A 14,491-nucleotide genomic window follows, 5' to 3' on the forward strand; every position below is an offset into this window, starting at 1 on the left:
TCCTGAAACTCAAAGTGTGGTGTACTTAAGAGATGTTTTGTTTCTATGTCAGGCTCTCAAGAAGAGGGAGAACCATCATATTTTCCATCCATCAGCCCCGCTACTCCATATTCAAGCTGTTTGACAGTCTGACATTACTGGCTTCAGGAAAGGTGCTGTACCATGGTCCTGCGAAAAACGCCCTGGACTACTTCAGTTCTATTGGTAAGTCTTCCATGCCAAGAGCAAAAGCAACTGGCTCCTGTGTAGATTCTTGCCCTAGCATGGGATAATAGGCCCATGCTTTTCTATCACTGGGATGGTAGAAAATGTACACAGTCTAAGCAGTGTCATGTTAGAACAGGAAAAAGACACAATGAGAAACCTAAAAATTTTCAGACAAGAGACCATGTTCTCTCTTGCCTTTGTTTTGCCTTGCATGAGGACAAAAACCAAGAATCACTAGATAATGCTTGTAGTTGTACCAGGCCTTGGTGGCAGATCCAGTGGTTTTTGAACCACAGCCTGCAGATTAGCAGCAATGTGTTCAGGTTGATCCAAAAATATGCTCTAGACTGAATGCAGGTGGGCAACCAAGAGGACAGAATTTGGATGTGTCTTAAGGTGGGTTAATAGTTGCATTGCTGAGTGGCTGCCCTCTGTTCAAGTAAGCAGAGTGAGGGTGTAATGAACAGAGAATGTAGAGTAGACTTCCAATCTTTAGATGCAACCATGGACTCATTAGACTGTAAGCTTTCCCTGGTTTGAATGGGGGGGCTTTAACCAATGTCAGTACTTCTACTCCTCCTCCTTGTAGCCCACTTCCTTTCTCTCAGGGAAGATGTAGAAGTGTCTTTGGGTTTGTTTGTTTTTAATTTCCTCCTTGTCCCATACTTAGAACTGTATTATAAGAAGCTGCTCTTGGACAGCCCTTCCTCATCCTTGTGACCAGGGAAACACCAACAAGAGTTGAGCCTCTGGAGGAAATATCTGAGGCTGTAGAGCAGACATCCAGGAACCTCTGCTGAGGACCTGTGTGTCTTTCAGAATAGAATGTGGTTGAACAGCAATGGCAAGGAGGCAAGAGTTGTCCATACTGAGATGTGGTAGAAGCAAGTTAGAGATTCCTCCTCACCTGAAATCAGTAAATAAGCAACTTAGAAGCTTTTTAGATACCCTGGATTCACCGTCTCCTAAATCCTGTCCTCCGTCTACTGCTGTAAAGTTACACTTATGAAAAGCAGTGGAGCTTTCTGGTAACAGGGTTATAGAAAAGTGATACAGTATTAGACCTGACCTTCTGAGGTGTGCCCTGTGCAATGCAAACACGTTGCATGTGTGGTTTTGGTTTGTTCTGGTTTTGTTTTTAAAGGATATCAATGTGAACCCTTCAATAATCCAGCTGACTTCTTCCTTGATGTCATAAATGGTGATTCAACTGCTGTGGCAGCCAGCGAGGATGATCATGGACCTGTGGACACAGGAAAAGGTAAATTGCAAAGGAGAAATTCACTGCTGGCTAGTGTAGAAGGGAAATTGTATGTGGTGATGGCAAGCTTTTATTCTCTGGGTTTCCTTGAGTCTAAGGGCATTTCTTTATCTTTTCATTGTTCCTACTAATAGATATACTTTGTTTTGGCTTCTTTAAAGAGATCAGAAGACTTCTTAAATGGATTTTTTTCACTTCAGTAGTATAGGAGAGCAATGACAAATACCAAAATTTTAAAAAAGCCTGTGAGGGAAAGACTGGAAAAGCTAAAACTGCCTAGTCTCAAGAGGCAGCTGACAAGCTTTCAGTCACATAAGAGGCTGCTGCAGAGAAGACTAGGTAGATGGCTAAGGAGTGTTGGATTTGCAGGAGAGTGAAAGAGATTGGAACTTTTAGGGAAGAAATTCTCTACCAGTATAATGAGTGAAATGTTTGGAAATACTTGTTAGGGATCATGTTGCTCCTCGTTAACTGAAGGACTATAAGGGAACAGATCTTGCAAAGCAGTTACACAGCAGTTCACACCACTGAAGTGATGTGAATCAGAGCAAACATTGATTTTTTCCAAATTCAATGAAACAAAAGTTTTCTGGTGCCATGTTACAAGAATATGACCATTTTGTGCCAGTAAGAATGGGCAGATTAGTTAGTTTCAATTAAAAATGTAGGACAAACCTCTCACTCAAGCTAGCCTCCTAAACTCAGGCCTAAGGCCTGAACAACTCAAATTCTCTGGGCATTTCTGCCTTTTTCTTCAGCCTCCAGAATTGCTGAGCTAATTGATGGGCCATATCTGAAGGTCAGGTTCATAGGGAATCACAAGCCATATCTTTTTCTCACTCAGAAGCGAGCAGTGAAAATGGAATGACTGAAGACAACGTGGATAGCAGTGTGGTAGATGTGCTGCACCAGAAGTACCTCAGCTCGAGCCTGTATAAGAGCACAAAGGAAGCACTGGGGAAAGTGGAGCTTGGACGGGGAAGCAAGCAGAGACCAACCAAGCAGGAGCATGAGATCACCTATGCAAATGGATTCTTCACTCAGCTCTACTGGGTGTCCAAGCGTTCCCTGAAAAATCTCATCAGGAACCCACAGGCCTCCGTTGCACAAGTAGGGAACAATTGCTAAAAGTCTCAAACTCTTGCTGCTCTCAGTCTCGTAATCTGTAGTTTGTAGGGCAGAACATGTTTTCAAAGGCAGTTAGGGAAACAGAAAAGTCCTGTGCCACTGCCATGTAAATAGAGTGAGATGCTCAGCTACCTTTGTGGCCTTTGGAAAAAATCTCCAGTTTAGTTTAGCATAAGAATACTGCATTGAAGATTGGGGTGTGGGGGGGAGGTGCTTCATTCTCTGAGTCACATAGGGATCTTCTAGGGTGATACTGATTTTATGCCTCACTTTAAAACTTAAACTTGGTTACTCTATAAGTATGTTTCTACTAAACTCTCCTAGCCAAAGAATGAAGTAGAAAAGTGAAAAGGATGAAATCTGAAAAACTGTCATAAGAATTTTGATTGGGCGTGTCACAGGTATGCATTGCCTCACAAGAGCAAGGCTTTAGGCAGGTGTGAATCTTAAGCCCTGCATATGACTTAATAATGTTAGTTCCTGATTTTTTACTTATCTGAAGGATTTCATTTTACCTTTCTTCTTTCCACTTCCAGATTGCAGTGACTGTAATTCTAGCCTTGGTTGTGGGTGCTATCTTTTTTGGTGTAAAACTGGACCGAAGCGGCATTCAGAATCGGTAAGATGAAAAAGCTTTGCTCATTTTTCTATGTGTAGCAGACAGGTTTGAGGCACAGGGAAGGAAGGCCTTGGAATCCTCTTGAAATACAAAGGAGGGTTGGGTTCACAAGTCTCAGTGCACTGCAGCATGGAATTGCCAGGGGTCCTAAAGGAGCTACAGTTCTGTCAGGCTTGCACATAAGTACAAAGGGGATGTAAAAGGGAAGATAAGGATACAGTTAAGATTTACAGTAGCGATTAAATATCTCCATTCTATGGACAGAGAAAAGCACTGACTCTATGGAATGGTGTCTGAGGCTGCCACTGTTTGATCTGGTTGTTCCCTCACTTTTCCACTGTTCTGTTTTGCCTTCTAGGGTTGGATCCTTGTTTTTTGTCACTACAAACCAGTGTTTTTCCAGTGTCTCTGCAATTGAGCTATTCATCAGAGACAAGAAACTATTTGTGTAAGTAGTAAGGCACTTGGACTGTTCATACCCTGGAGTGAGATGGGGCAGTATCTTACACACTGAACAAAATTATTACCACCGAAGACTTGGTTGCTCCCTTGCAACATCAGATTGTAATAGTAATGCTAAGTGAGTCTGTAGAGCAGGGAGCTGAAATGCTAAGAGCTGGGGGAAGGAGGAAATGTTTTTTCTTGCTTCCTGTGTGACAGCTTACTGTTTTTCCTACCCACTTTTGGTAACAACTGGTTTTGAGGTCTGCGTGTGAATCCTGCAGACTGTGAATACTTCCTGCCCCCTTTCTCGCAGGGGCTGACGCACAGTCTTGCAATGGTCCTAAAGTGGCAAGACTGTGCAAAAATGAAGGGAGAGTTTCTCCAGGAACTTTGGAATGGATGCTCAGATAAAGGAGGCCACTGTCTGGCTTACAAGAGATCATTAATAATCAAGCACATCTGTGTTCAGAGGGATGTGCTTGATTATTACATTGTTGTTAAAAGTAATTAATATGTAATTAAATACAGTTATTTACTTATAATATTATTTATGCATAATATCTTTATAGTTATATATATATTTATATATGTTTTTGTATGTGTGTATACATTTGTAAATGCACAGGTAGGTATGTATACCTACAGTATACACACATGTATGTATACATATATATTGAAAGTGTAGTTTGGAGGTGCCTCCAGCTCATGCAATAGAAGAGCAACAGAAAGATGCTATGCAGTAAAACAGAAACTGGAGATTTATGCCTGGAATGTCCATGTCCACCCACAGGCTGCTCAGAGCAGCTTGATATTGTCCATAACAGCTGCTCAGGAGTGAAATTCCGCCACACTGCTATTTCTTGCTAGTCTGCCGTGCTTGCCAGTGTAGTTTACCAGCTGTGTCAATGGGGATTTAGGCACATCACCATTAAAGCATCTTTTCATGAGCTCCATTAAGCAACAAAACAATCATAAGGCTCTGTACTGGAGGTGAGTTGGTGTCCCAAAGGTGTTTTCCCATTGTTGGGTATCATTCCTTCTTCCCTGGAAGCAGCTGTATGAGTTAGCAGTGGATGAAGTGTTCCTGCAGTTTATAGAAGTCTAATGCTTCCCTGTACTCTTGTATTAAGGATCTTTTCCTTTGAAAAGAGACTTAGAAGTTTTTTTATGATATTTTACTTAGCAGTCACACAGTGTTTCATTCACGTTCCTTGGTGTGCTGTTTGACTGTCTGAGAGACAGATCAGCCCTTGCTTCATAGAGTGTCAGTGATAGCACAGAGAATATAAGCAATTTACATAGAGAGGAGTCAGTGGTAGAAAAAGCAGAAAACAAATCAGGATAAATCAAACACACACTCTGAGCCTGCTTCACAGAGAACCTCTAAACCTGTACAACTCCCCTCCTTCCTGTTCTCGCAGCCATCAGTACACCAGTGGATATTACCGTGTGTCTGCCTACTTCCTGGCCTTGATGATAGGAGATCTGCTGCCCATGAGAACTACTCCAGCCATCATATTCTCATGCATCAGTTACTGGATGATTGGTAAAGAATTGATGCTTTCATTGAACCTGTTGTCTTCCAACACATTTCTGACTTAGCCAGATTCCTGTATCTATAACATACTGCTGCTCGAACTTTCAACTGATTTAAGTGCTTGGCATCATAACTTTGGAGGACTCTGGGGCAGGTGCAGAGACACCAGCAATCTAACACAGGGACCTTCCTGACAACGTCTTTTGGTAATGCTCTTTGGGCCTCTGAAGCATGCAAAGTTCCTGCCAACTCCACACTTGGTCTTTCTTCCTGATTTTCCTGTCTTGTATAGGAATCCAAGGGTACAACTCTGGAATTCATGTGGTTGTTTACTGGACTCTCACCTTTCTGCTTTTTGACAGGATACCAAGCTGTTGCAGAGCGGTTCTTCTTCTTCATGCTGACCCTGATACTGGTGTCCTACACTGCCACAGCCATGTCCCTGGCTATCAGTGCTGGGATGGATGTGGTGGCTGTGGCCAATCTGCTCATCACCATTTGTTTTGTCCTGATGCTTGTAAGTGTACTAGGGGGTGTGTGCTCCTTTCGTGGAGGGGAGGGAAGAGGTGAGACCAGCTAAGAGGACTGAGTTGAGCTTATCCTAGGCAGGCTGAAATATCCATAATCCAATGGCATGTCAGCTCCATGCTTGTGATTTTATTGTCACTGTGGTAGTCAAAGATATACTTCTGCCAGCTTGTAGTCTAAGGGTTGGGTGCAATTCAGTAGCTGTGATGCCACCAGAGCTTTCCAAACAGTATGCCCCAAACATGTGTTGCTTTTTCTTAAATTAAATTGTCCTTACAAAGATTGATTTTAAAAAATCTTGCATTTCCAGTATTAGAAATCTAACTGATCAACTAGATCATTTATATGGAAAAAGCCTTGAAATAAACTTTAGATCTGTTGATTTTTTGCATTATTTTTTGCTGCCCAAGTGGTACAAAAGTCACAAACCCTCTCTTGTTTTGTAATTCAATATTACCTTGGGGTTCAAGAAATTACTTCAATACTCTTCCCTGAGGATTTTTTTAAGGAAGAGAACAAGAGAGAGAGAAAGACATTTTGACCACTTGGAGATGAGAGCTGTGAGTTCTTTTTGAAAAAGGTGATGTTGATGATGAAACGTCTTGACTGTGAAACCTACCAAGTTACATATTTCTTGTTAGATGATTCCTGGTCACTGTCTGTGTACATACTCCGAGCCACAGTACCTCCCTGATTCTTTGATTTGCAATTTAAGCTGCTTTTGCAATAAGCCAAGTGCACTGCTTTAACTGCTCACTGTGGGTGAGAAGTGTGCATGTGTAGTGAAGGGGAAGGTGTACGTTGAGTTAGGTCACAGTGTATAAGGAGTGACACATGCATGTCCTGAAAGTCAGTGGGGTAAGCACAAGATCACTTGTGATGAAGCAGAGGATGAAATATCGTGTTTACCTATGAAGACCACTTGTGATAAGAAGTAAAAGCAAATATTTTTCCAGATGAGAGAAAACATGGATAAAAGATGTAGGACAGAGGATAAAAGATGTAAGACTGAAATAATAACAGCTCATAAGGCTCCCCATTTTTCTCCTTTTTGATTCTCTACTTTCTCATCTCTCCAGTCTCTCATCTCTTTCTTATTTCTCCTCTCTTCTTTACCCTCTGCCTAGCTCTACCATGGGATAGTCCTCCTGGGTAAGAAGCTGTGATCATGCTTCTTAGCTCACATGTGGGTGTAGAAAACCTTTCTGACCTCTTTGCAAGCAGTTCAGCTGGAGTACTCGGGTGTGCTGTCAGGCCAGTGGCATGGGAGTGCTGCAAGGCTCCAGCTCGTGTCTGTGGGTGCAGGGATGACAGCAGTAGCAGGTCCATCAATCCCTGTGAACCTCTGCTGGGAGCTGCAGCATCTGTGCAGGAATGGTATTATTTGCAGTAAACAGTTTGTGACTCATCAATCTCCTGTGTTCTATTTCAGATCTTTTCTGGCCTCTTAGTGAACCTCCCTTCAGTAATGGGCTGGCTGAACTGGCTCAAGTACTTCAGCATCCCCCGATATGGCCTCACTGTGAGTAGAAAGTAGCATTGGTCTCCTTTGAGTAATGTAGCCACACTGCTGCTTCCTGGAAAGGTTTTGAGTATAAAGTTTGAAATTCTCTTAAAAGCCAGATTTGGTTTGTTTCATTGCATGAACATGGTAAAAAAAAAAAAAATAGACCAGCCAGCCTCAAAAAGGAAGCGAAATTTAGAACTCTGTGTGAGAGCTGGAAGTCTCAGGGACTGAACAAACATTTTGTGCTACAGAATTAATGCAGCTTGGACAGCTGCAGAGCAAGCTGTCCAGTCAGGCACTAATTCCTAGCCTGAGTAGTTGATCCCTGTGGTTTAGAATAAAATCAAATATTGTCCAGCCTCTCCAGACACTACTGTATGGGTGGCCAGCTGGGGCCAATGACTTTCCAACTGGTTAAGGGATTTACGATAGTGCACGAGTGTCTCAGTCTTCAGAATGGCTTCCTCTGAAATGAAATTTGACTTTTCTGAATAGTAAGGAGCTGGGGTACCAGAATCTAAGGGTGCAGCTGCTTGAAACACAGAAAATAGAGCAGGTCACAGGTGGAGTTGTTTCCATCTCCTTGTTTGCATCCTTGCCAAGCCTCTTTGGAAGGAATGGTGTCCTACTTCAGGTAACAATGACTGAAATGAATGCTGGAGCTGGTGCAGGGTGGGAGATGTGTGAGACCTCATTACTTGGGTATCACTGAGATGGTTTATCAGTGCTACTCAATGTAGAAGAGTCCTCTGAGATAGCAGTGAGTGCAGAATGCCAGTTCTGAGGAACCTTTCACCTCTTGCTTTGGCTGACTTTGCCATGCCTTCAGTGTGGTAATGCTGGGGTATCTGCATGCAGCCACATGATTAACTGGATCAGTAGATTGACCCAGGTGAGTGTGGATGAACAGAAACTTGTAGCTGGCAAGACAGAAACCCGTGGCTGAGTAACTTTGAAGCTAAGGCCTGGGACACTGAACCACCCTGCATGTAGAACTTGGAGCAGTTGCTAAGAAAAGCAGTGTCTAAGAGCTTGAAAATAAAAAGGAACATGAACATATGATTCCAAGAATGGTGGTATGTGTATTCTAATAATCAAGTTCCTTTGAAGTGTTTCAGTTTTAACAGGCCAAACCATGAACTCTGCAAAAATCTAGTGTCTTCCTCTTTCCCTAGGCCCTTCAGGTAAATGAGTACAGAGATCTCTACTTCTGTGGTGAGAAGAATCCAAATACTACAGTGTCAGTGGGATACACAGGCAGTTGTCCCCCCAATATTACAGAAGAAATGTAAGTAACTCATGATGGTTCTGGGCCTGAATAGTGTTTACTTGAAGGGAAGTCTGACTGTGTCAAATTTTTATACTATTTTCAGAATAACCACTTACAAGCCAGTCTCAACAACATGTCCCGAAGTAATGTATTTTAGGATTATACAGTAAAACTCCACAATTACCCAAGAGCGAAGCAGAGATGAAACTTTACTTGTAAAAATAGGCAGATTAGCTAAATTAAGTTTTGTATTTGTTAACCTAGCCCTGATTGATCAGTTTTCCTAAACAAATCCAGAGTCACTTAACAATGGAAATGGCAGTGTGTGGACAGCTACAGAGTTGCTGGAAAGCAGTAGACCTGTGATCAGAAACATGCCTCTCCCACAGAACTTTTAAATACTAACCTCCCTGCAGATCCAGAGAGAGCAAAAGTATCTCTCTCACAGTGCTTCATTTTGCCCTATTTGAAGTGCTCTTGGCTATTGATGTCTTAAGCTGTAGCAGTGCAGCTATTTCGTGATTCGTACTAGAAAATGGCAAGCTGAATATTTTGCAGGGAGCAGTGCTAGAGTACTGTTTCCATGGCTTTTGGACATCCAGTGATTGTTGAGGGAAAGCTAATGCTTCTGTACTTACTATGGTTTAAGATGGTTCTGAGGTTTCCTCATAAATTGCCAGTTATCTATAAAGAACAATTAGGTTGCTACTGAAAAATTATGAGAGCTAGAGACCTAGATTTGTCCCTTGAGTTTTATTTGGTGATGGATTGTCTATTTCCATCACCTGTTTTGCAGAGTTGAGGGTAGAAGGATCTTTGAGAAACAATAATAATTACCTGAGGATGTGTGCTACATAGTAACATGAACTTCTGCCCCGTGCTTTTCTGCAGGTGTTCTGGTGAAGCATACCTGTGCAGCCAAGGAATTGCACCTACCAGCTGGGCAATGTGGGAAAACATAGTGGCTCTCTTCTGCATGACTGTCATCTTCCTTGTCATTGCCTATGCAAAACTCCGGTTCATGAGGAAGTTCACATAGACTCCTGTGTTGCCTTGCCCTGCAGCTTCTCAGGTGTTAAAACTGCAAAGTTTGTTAGGGCCTACTGGAGATTGCCAAAATGTTTCAGCTGACTTTACTGCACTTCAGATGGGAGGCCTATTCCCCTGTTTCTGGAGCGTGATCTCCACAGGACTGTGGGTTTTTAGAAGAAATGCATTAATGTACATTGCGTAAGTGATTTTCCTAAGAAAATACAATTCTCATAATTCCTTAGGTACATATCAAACTTTATATTGTAAACCATTATTATTCTGTGGCCAGCTTATACACAAAATATTCTATTGGACATGTGAGCTTCTCCATCCCAAAAGGTGGAAGGTGATGGTGGCATTTATAAAATGGTATGTTGTTCCTTGTTAGTGCTTGTCACATCTGAGGAGAGACAGAGACCATTCACAATGTGTTGGAGATGCATTTGAGTTTGAAGTCAGTAGAGACCAAGCACTCGTTACCAGGAAAAAACAGTTGTACTTGTAGTAGCTTCTCAGTGGAAGCTACTTCCAGAAACAACTTTAGCTTAATTAAAAACTAAATAGCAGTGGTGTTAGACATCTCACCTAAGAAGAGAAATATGTACTGTTGTACTGCAGGAAAAGAGAAACCAAAAAACCTCCCCTCCCCACCATGAACAGCAAGAAATATATTTACTACTTAAAGGATGAGAGGGAATGCCCTTTTTCTTTATTACTTTCTAAATAAAAATTTGTATACTTACTACTGGCAGAAGTGTTTAACAACAGACTCAGTTCTTAGCTGCACTATCTGTATATAGTGCTACGTACACTATGGACTGGAAAACACCTATGTAGCTACGGCTGTGGCAACTACAGCAACGTGTACCACAGTCCCCACAGTATCCCTAAGTATCGGCTATCGTGCCGGTACTTGTTTCCTGGCCACCTCATCAGCAGCAGAAAAGATGCTTTTAAATCGCTTGAAGACCTGCAGATGTAAGCGGATCAGCTAAGCCAAAGGAAAACATCCTCAAACACAGGACTGGAGAGTTTGCCTGTGAGGGTCGGGCTGGCCTCAGTCCCTGGACCGGTCTGCGGTGCGAGAGTCCTGCCGGTGCTTCTGCAATGACGCTCCGGTTGCGGTGGGAAGGGGGAAATGAGCGCACTGACAGCGCAGCCGCATCGAGCACAGACCGGGCGCTCTCGGTTCGGCTTCACTGCCTGTAACGCCTGGAGCAAAGTAACCTCGTACACCTTTTACACCTCGGCATTCGTCTCTGTCCTGCAGCCGCCTCCATGAGGGCCGGCACGCCGCACACCTGCCGTGGCCGCCCCTCAGGGGCGGAGGCTCCGGGCGCTCCTCCTTGCGCTGGGCGCGGGGCGGGCCTGGCCCGGGCCTGGCGTGGCCCGGAGGAGGCGGCTCCGGCCGTGGGAGCGGCTGTGTGCCCATGGCGGCTGCGGCGGAGGGGCCGCCCGAGGCCGGCGCGCAGCCAGCCAAGCGTAAGGGACCGGGACCGGGGCCGGGGTACAGGACGGGGGCCAGGGTCGCGGTGCGGGGCTGGGCCCGGCCCGGGGAGGGCGCGGCACGGGCAGGAGCTCCCGGCGAGCCCGCGGCCTGGCGTGTGTCGGCCGGGCCGGGCCGGGCCATACGCCTTCTGCCGCTGCTGCCTCGGGGACCGGCCGAGTCCTGGCCCTGCCGCCGCTTCGGTCGGAGGTAGCCGCGGGCCTCGGGCAGCCTTCGTGTGCGAGCCGGCAAACGCTGCCGACGGGGGAAGGAGCGGCCTGCCGGGCTGGGGGAGAGGTGCCGGACTGCTCCGGGAAGGGGCCGAACAAGGGCAGATTGTGGCAGAAACGGGTTTGAGAAGAAAGCGGCGATTGCCGCTTTCCGCAGGTGGGGATCTGTTGTAGCCCAAATGAAGCGGGCTGGGGCAGCGGTGCTTCTTTTCCGAGTCGGTGACCAGAAATAAACAGCAGTGCCGTGCACAGCCACTCAAAAGTTCTCCCCAAACTGCTTTGCTGTCTAGGCACGAGGGGAACTAATGCTTGTCAGTGCTGTCAGGCCGGGTGCCTCTCTCTTGAATGCTCCCTAAAGTATTATTTGGAAATAATGATGCTACTTCGAAGAAGCTGCCGTGGTTTGTTACCCCTTAACAGTGTAACGTGTAAAGAAGGCAATTTATATGGAAAGCAGCTGTAGGCAGCTTAAGGGGGGGGGAATGGAACCATGTAATCTTTCTGTTGTGCTTCCGGACTTGCTGTAGTTTGTCTTAACCCTGTTATGTCTTTTCCTGAGTAGAGGATCCTGCTATTGAAACTGCAGAGGAAGCTAAGGAGCCAGCAGAAGCAGATATCAATGAACTCTGCAAAGACATGTTCAGCAAAATGGCCACTTACTTGACAGGTGAACTGACAGGTAAGGCACTGCAATACTGACCTGCAAGTTCTTTTTTTTCCACTTTGTTTGAAAGAAAGCTCTTGGATAGCTTGTCTAAACTGTAACTATTTAGATTGCGTCTCGTAAGACTGGCAGTCCAAATTTGGCACATTGCTAGGCTGCTAAGAACACTGAGATTGGTTATAATAATTTAATGAAGTCCCAGAATATTACAAATATTTTTCAGAACAATTCAGTGTGATGTCAGCAGCTTAAAAATATTTCTTTTTCATCTCAAAGAAGTTTGTACATGGAAAGTCAATCTAACAAAAGCATCTAGGTTAAAACAGAGTAGGAGGGAGGCACTACAGAGAGTGGAGTAATTTTTTTTCTTGAGAGCAAGGATCATATATGTTTTCCAACATTTATGCTTTAGAATAAACTGCTGTGCAAAATTAACTGGAGCAAAGTAAACTGTTCATCAAGTTAATGCATGTCCTAGGCTCTAATTTTGAAAGCACTCCTGATTTGCAGACTATAGGAGGAATATATGTTACAAATTACAAGTCTGGATTTGTGCTATCAGTTTTGTAAACATAAGTGTCTAACTGACAGAGTTAAGAATAGAAATGTGAGGACTTAGTAAATTTTTTGGAATTCACAAAATGTCATCTTTTTGTAGAGTGTATACTAATAACCTGTATTGCCATCTAAACTGTTGTGCTTTATTTGGCTGTTGGATTGAAATCTCTTGTCCTCTTGAAGAGTCTGCGCACAATTCAAACCACATCACCTTTAATTAAAATATACTTTATATTTTTTTAAGCCACCAGTGAAGACTACAAACTCTTGGAAAACATGAATAAGCTGACTAGCTTGAAGTACTTAGAAATGAAAGATATTGCTATAAACATCAGTAGAAATCTGAAGGATTTAAACCAAAAATGTAAGTACACCAAATAAGGTAGGGGTGTCATAAATGGCACACTTGTTTGGGAAATAAAGTATCTTAGAGTCAGAATGTTCACACTCCATTAGTGCTGAAGGAAATAAAACTCACTGATATAGATGTGCTGCTATGCAATGCCAGTCTTGTATATTTCTTAACAGCTTTAGACTCTGTAGACTACTGTAAGAGAAAATACATCTGAATTTGTGTCCTGGTTTACCCCAGACTCTGGATCTGATAGGTATAACACGTCTTTTAATTAATGTTCTCTTGTTACTTGTGTTAGAGACTAGACAGTACACTTAAACATTTAATATTTTCCTGGAACATGGCTGTCAGAGTCACCACTTAATTTTGGGCTGAGAGAGGGCACCTTTTGAAGTGTCCCATCTGAAGAATGTAATAAGAAATTCTTGTGTTTCAAGTGTGAACTGTTTCTTGGAAGTGCATTACTGAGAACTGACAGATAAAATTTTCATGCTTTTTTAAGATGCTGATCTTCAGCCATATCTGGAACAGATAGACCTAATTGAGGAACAGGTTGCAGCTCTGGAGCAGGCAGCTTATAAACTGGATGCATATTCCAAAAAACTTGGTAACTATCGTCCTCCACTTTAAGACCTGGAAGCATAGTGCCTTGCAAGAGGATTAAAAAAGAATGAAAGAATGTAAACTCTGTTTTGTTTAACAAATCTGAGGTGCATAGTTGCCTGTGCTGCTTTTGAGCACAAACATTGTCTGTGAAGTGATAAGCATTGGGAAAAGATTCATGTCATGAATTATGTTACGGTGGACCAGTACAGATGTTGTTAAACTACTGCTTATTAGTGAGGCTTGGGTTTTTTTTATGGTAGGCACTGACTTATAATTTAAAGTCTGCTGTTTAACCTTGCAAGTTAAGGTGTTCATAATGTTCCACCAGCAACCCAACCCCTCTCGGCTTAAATTGCTTAAATTAATATTATTGTCTGACTTAAGCACTGGGTTCTTAAAAAATTATTGTACAAATTTATCTGCCTAAGTGCATTAGGAGAAAATGATCCTGAATGATACAGTAAATTAGCTTACAGGTTGCAAAGCTTTTTCCTACCAAGTACTGAAGTACTATTTTTCCTTCTGCAGAAGCCAAGTACAAAAAACTGGAGAAACGATGAAATTACCATAGTCTGTAAGCTGGAGCTGGGCAGTGAATCCGACTGATCTCTGGTTTTGCACAGCAGCAATTCTGTATGTTGGCAAGGATTTGGTTTACAGCTGACATGGAGACTGGGACTTTTTCCAGCTATTGGTAGGCTGTGTTCAGGCATAAGGCTGAATAATATTTTCCTCTTCTCAAGGGGTACTGTTGCCTCAGTTCTGCAGTGAAAAGTAGAAGCCTGTCTTTAACTCATGTCAGTATTGGCTATATGTGTGTTAGTCCTGTTCTCCACATGAAATACTTGGTCTAGGGAAAGTCTTCCATAATCTGTAAAGACATTTTCCCTTAGTAGCAGCTGGACCTAAACTTCAATTTTTCTTTCATTGGGTTCTGTGTTGGGAAGATACCTGGAACTTTGGACTTAATGGGTGGGGTATTGAAAACACTTCATTTTGGTGTCCCCTTTTATCTGTTTGAAATAGAGAGACAAATTTACAATAAACTTGCTGTATATA

At 43.2% G+C, this 14,491-nt stretch overlaps 2 protein-coding genes across 3 annotated transcripts in view; both read left to right on the top strand.

Annotated features, from left to right (window-relative positions):
* The window catches only part of LOC102063576 (broad substrate specificity ATP-binding cassette transporter ABCG2), a 19,022-nt gene extending 8,744 nt beyond the window's left edge, over positions 1–10,278 (top strand). For both annotated transcript variants that reach the window (XM_074544900.1, XM_074544899.1), the window contains exons 7-16: positions 53–204; positions 1,352–1,468; positions 2,313–2,578; positions 3,133–3,215; positions 3,574–3,663; positions 5,081–5,205; positions 5,559–5,713; positions 7,157–7,246; positions 8,407–8,519; positions 9,393–10,278. In XM_074544900.1, coding sequence (XP_074401001.1) covers positions 53–204; positions 1,352–1,468; positions 2,313–2,578; positions 3,133–3,215; positions 3,574–3,663; positions 5,081–5,205; positions 5,559–5,713; positions 7,157–7,246; positions 8,407–8,519; positions 9,393–9,540 — 1,339 coding nt within the window. In that variant the 3' untranslated portion in view covers positions 9,541–10,278. The remainder of the gene's footprint in view (positions 1–52; positions 205–1,351; positions 1,469–2,312; positions 2,579–3,132; positions 3,216–3,573; positions 3,664–5,080; positions 5,206–5,558; positions 5,714–7,156; positions 7,247–8,406; positions 8,520–9,392) is intronic.
* Positions 10,279–10,855: 577 nt separating this feature from the next.
* BLOC1S2 (biogenesis of lysosomal organelles complex 1 subunit 2) lies at positions 10,856–14,491 on the top strand. The gene is made up of 5 exons (XM_074544910.1): positions 10,856–11,015; positions 11,812–11,928; positions 12,716–12,835; positions 13,329–13,433; positions 13,961–14,491. The coding sequence occupies exons 1-5, from the start codon at positions 10,964–10,966 to the stop codon at positions 13,990–13,992; spliced, it is 426 nt and encodes a 141-aa protein (XP_074401011.1). The 5' UTR covers positions 10,856–10,963; the 3' UTR covers positions 13,993–14,491.

This window comes from Zonotrichia albicollis, chromosome 7, assembly GCF_047830755.1.
Source record: "Zonotrichia albicollis isolate bZonAlb1 chromosome 7, bZonAlb1.hap1, whole genome shotgun sequence".
Lineage (NCBI taxonomy): Eukaryota > Metazoa > Chordata > Aves > Passeriformes > Passerellidae > Zonotrichia > Zonotrichia albicollis.

Coding starts and splice junctions, on each gene's coding strand:
- BLOC1S2 (XM_074544910.1), top strand. CDS start 10,964: ATGGCGGCTGCGGCGGAGGGGCCGCCCGAGGCCGGCGCGCAGCCAGCC. Junction 11,016..11,811: donor CGGCGCGCAGCCAGCCAAGC/GTAAGGGACCGG, acceptor TTTCCTGAGTAG/AGGATCCTGCTATTGAAACT. Junction 12,836..13,328: donor GAAGGATTTAAACCAAAAAT/GTAAGTACACCA, acceptor TGCTTTTTTAAG/ATGCTGATCTTCAGCCATAT.